Source organism: Oncorhynchus masou, chromosome 15 (genome assembly GCF_036934945.1).
Source record: "Oncorhynchus masou masou isolate Uvic2021 chromosome 15, UVic_Omas_1.1, whole genome shotgun sequence".
Taxonomy (NCBI): domain Eukaryota; kingdom Metazoa; phylum Chordata; class Actinopteri; order Salmoniformes; family Salmonidae; genus Oncorhynchus; species Oncorhynchus masou.
In genome coordinates, this window is record NC_088226.1 from 62768209 (window position 1) to 62776822 (window position 8614).

The following is an 8614-nucleotide window of genomic DNA, read 5'->3' on the forward strand; positions in this document are numbered from 1 at the left end:
CCTAAAAAAGGTTCCACAGCTGCACCACCGAGAGCATCCAGTTCAGCGTTCAACACCATTCAACACCTGACTGGTTGCATCACTGCCTGGAATGGCAGCTGCTCGGCCTCCGGCCGCAAGGCACTACAGAGGGTAGTGCGAACGTCCCAGTACATCACTGGGGCCAAGCTTTATGCCATCTAGGACCTCTATATCAGGCAGTGTCAGAGGAAGGCCCTGAAAATTGTAACAGACTCCAGCCACCCTAGTCATAGACTGTTCTCTCTGCTACCACATGGCAAGCGGTACCGGAGCACCAAGTCAGGTCCAAGTGGCTTCTAAACAGCTTCAACCCCCAAGCCATAAGACTGCTGAACATCTAGTCAAAGGGCTACCCAGACTCTTTGCATTCCCACCCCCCTCCCCACACACACACACTTTCCACTCTCTGTTGTCATCTATGCATAGTCACTTTAATTAACTCTACCTACATGTACAATCTACCTCAACTAACCGGTGCCCCCGCACATTGACTCTGTAACGGCACCCCTGTTTATTTTGTTATTTTTTACTGCTGCTCTTTAATTACTTGATACTTTTCTCTTATTCTTATCCATATTTTTTGAAACTGCACTGTTGGTTAGGGGCTCAAAAGTAAGCATTTCACTGTCACTACACCAGTTGTATTAGGTGCATGTGACTAATAAAATTTAATTTAATTTAATTTGTTCCTGTCCTGTTACCTGTCATTTCCGCATTAAATGTTCATCTCCCCGTACCTGCTTCTCATCTCTAGCGTCGCACCTTACAGATAGATGAAAATCTATCACTTAAAAGCATATTGATGAGTTAGTTAAGAAGTTAAGAATAAAAAGGGTCTTCTTCTATAGAAATAGGTCCTGCCTCTCACTAAATAGCAGAAAGCAGATTATTCAGTTGATGTTCCTACCAGTTCTAGACTATGACAACATTATCTATATGAATCCAGCTGCCACTATATTAAAGCTGTTAGATGCAGTTTATCATGCGTTATTATGGGAAATAGGTTCAGTATGCATCCCTACGTTCTTTACCAGAAAGTAGGCTGGCCCTCTTTGATGTCACGTAGGCCGATTCATTGCTCTCTTTTTATTGATAAAGCTCTCTTACAAAAACTTCTGCTGTACCTAACATCATCAATAACCTTTAGACGTACAAGTTACCATACCCAGTCTCAGGGATCGCTAACTCTAGAGATCCCTTTGGTCTCCTCAGAGTTAGGTAAATCTGTGTTTAGTCTTTGCACCCCATGTATGGAACAATCTACCACTAGATGTACTGGTGCCTCTCGGGCAGTTGAAATTGTTGATTGGGGCCCTCTTTGCTGAGGTATGTGGTTGTTTTTCTTGAGTGTGTTTTCCAATCTTGTATATTTGTATTACGTTGTATTTGTCAATTGTGTATACGCAGGGCTCCCTTGTAAAAGATACCTTATTCTCAATGGGACTCCCTGATAAAATAAATGTGAACAACAAAACAAAAAAATAATGGGAAGGGTAGTATAACAGTGATCTGGAGAACACACAGATCATGTAGTAACACGTTAATAATGTGATGTACAGAGCAGATGTTCATATGAAGGTCATGCAGACCAATAGTCCTTTCCACACTCCAGTAGTCTGTGCATGATTTGTGTGTTTGGCTCCAGCTCTAGACTGTCGAGACGTAAGCTGCACGCCTCTCTGCTGGCGTCTAGCAGGCAGATGGGAGGGGTGGTGGAGGACGCTACATAAGGACGCTGTCCCCGCCTCACCCCTGGGCTTTTCATTTTGAGTCAGGTTGGACATATTTAACATTGCTGGCTGCGGTGGCGTGTACCCAGCTGCCCACTGTGCCTATCTCTGCCTGGTATACACAGCGCTTATACTCCCACACACTCTCAGTCAGTCGATGCCAACAGGAAACCAAGGCTGCAGCTCGCTAAAAACAGAATCTTTGTGTTACGGGAAAACTACAGTAACTCTGAAACGCAGAGGAATGGGAGCTAAGAAAGAGATTGGACATGACTGATGAGAGGGACGTTGTTGTGCAATGTGGTCGAATCACTGACGTGGATGTACTGACAGACATATTTCTTGAGTCAAATTGAAAAAATAATGCTCTATGCTGAAGGTTCCTTAGTCTGTGGATCTGGACTCTAGATGAATGATGATGATACGTGAAAGAAACACAAATAACTCATCTTTACAACACAACATAGCATATAACTTCATTTACGATTTCTAAATGATGGCATGTGACTTGCAATCCCTGAGTAAGTCCTACAAAACCACATGTCCTGGTGTGTTTAATGATGTTTTCTAATTAGAGCCTGCTCATGGCTGCCCTGATTCAACCCAAGTCTTTCTTTCTTTGAATCTGGCTACCGAAAACATAGGTTTTACACCAAGCTTATTTTACACCAAGCTTAATCAAGATATTTTACAATGTTCGCCTAAATTGAGCCTTGAATGCGTTGTTGTCCTAACTTGACCCATGAAAGCTCTCCTCCACTTGAAAATGCGAATATCCCTTTGAACAAGGTTATGACAGGATTTTCCACTGTTATATCTTACTGTTTGTATTACAAATAAAACGTAATTGGAAGAAAAAAACACCCAGAGTGCCGACCTGTGTCCTTTTTTATTTCAAAGAGACATATATCGCATTCCTGGATATTCAACACACAGTGATGAAAAATGTCACACATCAACTCTTGATAATGGCTGACCCTGGTCCCACTCTCCGATGGTGTCTCAGGGGGAGTTGGGATATGAAAGAAAACACATTTCCAACTAACACGTATATAAAACACACTTGTACATGTGTGAAGTAGGACAAAAATTAGCAGCCACCATATTATTATTATAATTCACACTTTCAAGAAACGGTCACACAAATCCACATGAAAGTCCAAATATATCTGAAACTATCTCAGTTGTAGGTCTTTTCATTGAGGCAATGTTTAGTTTGGTTTTTCAAAGTCGTACTCTGAGACTATATCCATCCCTTCGCCGGTTTGCTCAGCTGGCAATTAATTATCGCATGTAAGCTCCCATCTACCTCATCTTCTCAAGGGAATTTGTCAGATCTGATCAGGGGAATCTTTTCTCTCAACATTGTCCATATCCATCTGGGATGCCATTCAATATGGACCCTCTGCGTCCCTTGGGCAGCCTAAGAAAAAATGTCCACAAGGAGCCACTTCTTGGGAAACCCTTCATCTGGTTCCTGGGCTTCCACGTTTTCCCCTCAATAGCGTACTCCAAAGTCATGGTTCGGTTCAGCGTGTAAGCCGAGTCGCCTCTCACCACGGCTGTGAACAGGGAGCCTTTGCTATTGGCAAAGTGCCCTGGCAAGGCTGTCCACTGGCCTGTGGTGAGGTTGTAGCAGTCCATCATGCATCTCAGGAAGTCATCTTGTGGCCCGTTACGCATGACATACAGGTTATCCCGGTGAGCCACCATGGCATGGCCGTAGCTCTGATGCCTTATCAAAGTGCTGACAAGCAACCACTGGTCTGTCCTGGGCAGGTATTCATAGATTTCGGTGGTCTCCATGGGCTTCCACAAGCACACAAATATCCGGCCCATGCCCTTGGTGCACGCTGCTCCGGTGACTGGTCGAGGCAAATGTGCCACAAATGACCACCTTCCAGTCGCAACTTCATAAGTTTCCACTGATGACATGATTGTTCGCTCATACTCGCCCCCAATGGCATAAAGACATCCATCCAGTCCCACGAGAGAGAAGTTGTACCGCAACTGTTTTGGACTGGCTATCATGCTCCACTGGTCAACCTCCACACTGTAGCAGAAGCAGGTGTCCACAGCGTACTTGCGGGCACCCTGCACCTGTATCCCTCCCACGATATACAGCTTGTTGTCCAGAACGGTCAGTCCGGCCATAGAGGTACTGGCCTCTAGGGGTAGGTCTGTGAGGACCTTCCAGTTTTTCCCCTCATCGTCCAGGTAGCACAAAGTCCTGTTGCCAGCGTGGATGGTTTCATCCACACCACAAGTCGAGTGGGCTCCAACTGCTACAAACGCACTAGGAACCAGTGACTCTACATACGCAACTAGTTCTGTCGGTAAGCTTTTCCTGACTTCGACCTCTAAGTCATGGTACATGTTCCGGATAAACAGTGCAGCAGCATGGTAGAGGGTCATTAGGCCAAAGGTTGCTGCGGTGTGATACATTAGCAAACAGTTATCAGAGTCGATCAGGTCTGTGAGATGTTTGGCAAGAGGCTCCACCTGCAGGAAGGCAGCGCATTCTATGGCCTCCACGATTTCGTCAGCATCCAGGATAGGTCTCTTGCCTCGTAAAACCACCAGTGCGATCAAGAATCCTCGAGCACACAAACCCTTCAAGTGGATTTCCTCCTGCCGGCATTCTTTCATCCCTGAACGGTAGAGAGCTTGGAAATACTCGCAGCTCTTGACCAGGAAATCTCTCTCTTCTGTAAAAACAGAACCCTCCACTACTAACTTTAACTTGGCTATCCCTAAATCATGTCCTGGGACCCGATATGGCAAATCCCTTTTGCGCACTGCATTATCACTGCTGTTCCATTCCATAGCCTCATTGTTAGACATTGCTGTTGTTATTCCTCCAATTATATAATTTCGGATAATATTTCAATCACAAACTTAGTTAAACGAACAAGAGATGACAACATTTCCGAAAGACTTCTCTCTAGAACGGAACAAAACAGAAGTGTGTCTGCATATAGTCGGTCTACTCCAAAGGGAGGTTCCATTCTTTTCACAGCTATGGAAATAGCACTAGCTATACATAGCACAGGACCAGCAACAGACATCAGTTGCGTGTTGAGGTCAGAAAAGCAAACAGCGTCCCACCAAAAAGGAGGTCAGGGATATCTGTTAAAAATGCAATACATCAAGAATATTGTGTTTGCTGACAACTCTGTCATTCATGAACAATGGTAAAGGACAAAGAAATGTCAATTTAGGTCAAATGAATTTAATCTATACTTGAGGGTTCAGTTTAATGCTATTACAGCTATCTACGGAACTCTGGAGGACAGTAAGGTCAACCTTTAATTATAATGCAACTAACTGGAGATGTTACTGTACGCAGCAAATAAAATATTACACGTGTGCTACTAAGAAATAAGATGTATCCCATTAACCACACCATGGAATAGTATGACCCACATTTTAAAAGATAAACATTCAATCTATTGAATAAGCCCTGCTTTAGTAAATGGTAATGATTTCTAGCTCAATTTCAATCACAATGGCAACAAGCCTTTCAGATTAAACATCTCTAATAACACTTTAATGGGGCTTCTCAGATGAGGAAGCAGCCTGCTACACTCTCATTCGTAATCAAAGGTAATTAACAAAGCACGGAAGCGTGGAAACGGGGTAATTGTAAGGTCAAAGGTCGCCCTGAACTGCATTAAAGTCTCTTCGTGAAGTTAACCCTCAGCCCCATTTATTGAAACTCATTAGCTTCACTCACCCAGACAGCATGGCCCTTCTGGTGCCAGCCATCATTTCCATGGAAACTGGCCTCCAAGACGACAGTCTTCTCTGTTGTTGCACTTTGAGCTCTGACCTGTGGAGGTCACATGATCTAATCTAAGTCAAGAGTCTTCTCATGCCTGTACTCCTGTGCAACGCACCACCACGTGGATGCACTCAAGGCTTAAATCCATTCACATGGTCATCATAATGTATGACTGTCAGTCATGTTGACAAAATTAAGTGCTGTTGAAAGCTTGAGTTTAGTCACTCATAGCGACTAAAACATGTGCTTATGTACTGCATTTCACAGCTGTAAGACTTACATAAATATATACACATCTATACAGTATTTACACATATATACAGAGTCATACAGTATTCAGGAAACATAAATTCATATATTGAAGGAGACCGTGATTGTCACCCTGTGAAACTATCATGAAGCACCACAACATGCGTACTATCAACATTATTAAGACAAGATGTAACTAGTAACATAGGGAGACACAATCAGAGGTGATTTAAGTCATATACTTCTCACAGTGCTGTATGTTGTTCACTTCCTAGTCTACAGATGTTGACCTCAACACAAACAACTAGGTGAGGCTGGTAGTGAGGAAGAGTCAGCTGACCATTGTCGAGGGCGGTAGTAAGGAAGAGTAAGCTGAGCACTGTCAGCCAATCATTTAAGATGATGAGTCATAGTGAAGCAGAATAATGAGGCAGAAGTCACATTGCCCTCAATGTTTTTGTTTTGACAACCGTCCTCCCCCTCCCGCACCCCAACACCACTACTACAACGCACGCACAAACACACACACTTTCACAGCATTAAAAGTAATTTGTATCAGACTGGATTGCTGTTGTGTTGTAATGCCATTTTGTAAGGAGACTATTATGAAAGCTGGGTCACACACAAGCTCCAGGGACTCTCATAACCAGATTGTTCTGCACCAACTGAACGAGGCATTTCATGAAGTGTTGGCTATTATATGCATTTTCAAATTATATAAAGTTTATGAAATGAATTTCACAAGCGTCTGTGCCTACAGGGTGTTTGCAGGTGCAGGCATGCATTGAATTCCAAAGAGTAAACGTAGTCAAAGGAATTTGAATCCTCTCAAAGTCCAAAATGTGCCAGAGGATGATAAAGTAGAATCACATAGTGGAGATGTTTTCCCATGTAGTCCTTTCAATCCCAAAACACAGGCCATCCATGAAATCAAAGGTATATGTTAAGAAGCTGTATACTGTTTGTTTACAATTGCTTTGTTTACAAACATTGGAATAAGACAAGCTTATGTTTGGGGTTCTGATGGGGCACGGCAGTTGAAATAAGCTCATGAGGCATTTATAAGTCATTTTCTTCAAGAATCAATGGGTATATATCATTAACTAAAAAAATAAAAAATGTATGTAGCATCTGCAGACTGCCCCTTTAATACACATAAATATATACACATCTATACTGTATTTACATATATATATACAGAGTCATACAGTATTCAGGAAACATAAATTCATATCTTGAAGGAGACAGTGATTGTCACCCTGTGAAATTATCATGAAGCACCACAACATGCGTACTATCAACATTATTAAGACAAGATGTAACTAGCAACATAGGGAGACACAATCAGAGGTGATTTAAGTCATATACTTCTCACAGTGCTGTATGTTGTTCACTTCCTAGTCTACAGATGTTGTAACACTCACATTAGACCTCAACACAAACAACTAGGTGGGGGGCGGTAGTGAGGAAGAGTCAGCTGACCACTGTCAGCCAACCAGTTAAGATGACGAGTTAAAGTGAAGCGGAATAATGAGGCAGAAGTCACATGACCTCAATGTTTTAGTTTGGATAACCGTCCTCCCCCTCCCCCTCCCGCACCCCCAACACCACCACACTCTCACACAAACACACACACTTTCACAGTTTTAAAAGTAATTGGTATCAGACTGGATTGCTGTTGTGTTGTAATGCTATTTTGTAAGGAGACTATTATGAAAGCTGGGTCACACACAAGCTCCAGGGACTCTCATAACCAGATTGTTCTGCACCAACTGAACGAGGCATTACGTGAAGTGTAGAATTTTCAAATAATAAAAGGTTTATGAAATTAGTTTCACATGGCCGGCTCTAGCCTTTTGGGGGCCTTAAGCAAGATTCGGTACGCCCCTTCCCACTCCACACCTTGGGGCAAAACATGTTTTAAGTACATTTCCTGCAATTGTACACATTTTGCCATGGGGCGAAGAGAAAATGTTGCAGTTTTAAAGCAAGTTTACAGCAATTCTACAAGTTCTGCCATGACTTATGCCATGTTAACATGATATCTGTAACGGTTCTCTTGGGTTGAAGGAGAGGCGGACCAAAATGCAGCATGGTTTCTATTCATGGTTCTTTAATAAAGAAAAAACTATACATTAATAAACTAACAAAACTATAAACATGCGAAAACCTAAACAGTCCTATCTGGTGCAAACACAGAGACAGGAACAATCACCCACAAACACACAGTGAAACCCAGGCTACCTAAGTATGATTCTCAATCAGAGACAACTAATGACACCTGCCTCTGATTGAGAACCATATTAGGCCGGAACATAGAAATACCCAAATCATAGAAAAACAAACACTGCCCACCGCAACTCACGCCCTGACCATACTAAATAATGACAAAACAAAGGAAATAAAGGTCAGAACGTGACAATATCTGAGTGAAAATGACTAACAAAATCAATGGGGGCCCCCTGGAGATCAGGTCCCTGGGCACATGACCTCCGTGCTCGGTCAGTTTTCGGCCATGATTACTACATGTTTAGATAACTGGCTAAACTAACTACCAATCTAAAAATTGTTAGCTGACATGGCTAATTGAGTGACTGTCAATGACTGACATAACAAGAGAAAAACTGCTGAATGCACAACCAAATTTCACAATTGCACCTGGTGTACTCTATTATTCTTACTCAAAATAGTAAGTTGAAACCCCGATTGAGTCCCCCCCCCCAAAAAAATAAATCTGGCCCTGGAGTTTCATAAGGATTTGTGCCTATCTGGTGTTTGCACGTGCAGGCAAGCATTGCATTCTAAAGTGTAAACGTAGGCAAAGGAATTT

At 42.7% G+C, this 8614-nt stretch overlaps 1 protein-coding gene across 1 annotated transcript; it reads right to left on the reverse strand.

Moving 5' to 3' along the window:
• Positions 1–3041: 3041 nt before the first annotated feature.
• kbtbd13b (kelch repeat and BTB domain containing 13b) lies at positions 3042–4711 on the reverse strand. Its single transcript, XM_064987503.1, has one exon. It carries the CDS (start codon positions 4593–4595, stop codon positions 3111–3113), a length of 1485 nt encoding a protein of 494 aa, XP_064843575.1. The 5' UTR covers positions 4596–4711; the 3' UTR covers positions 3042–3110.
• Positions 4712–8614: the final 3903 nt, after the last annotated feature.

What these genes read in the sequence shown, in the direction of transcription:
- kbtbd13b (XM_064987503.1), bottom strand. Translation starts at nt 4,595, where the DNA reads ATGTCTAACAATGAGGCTATGGAATGGAACAGCAGTGATAATGCAGTG.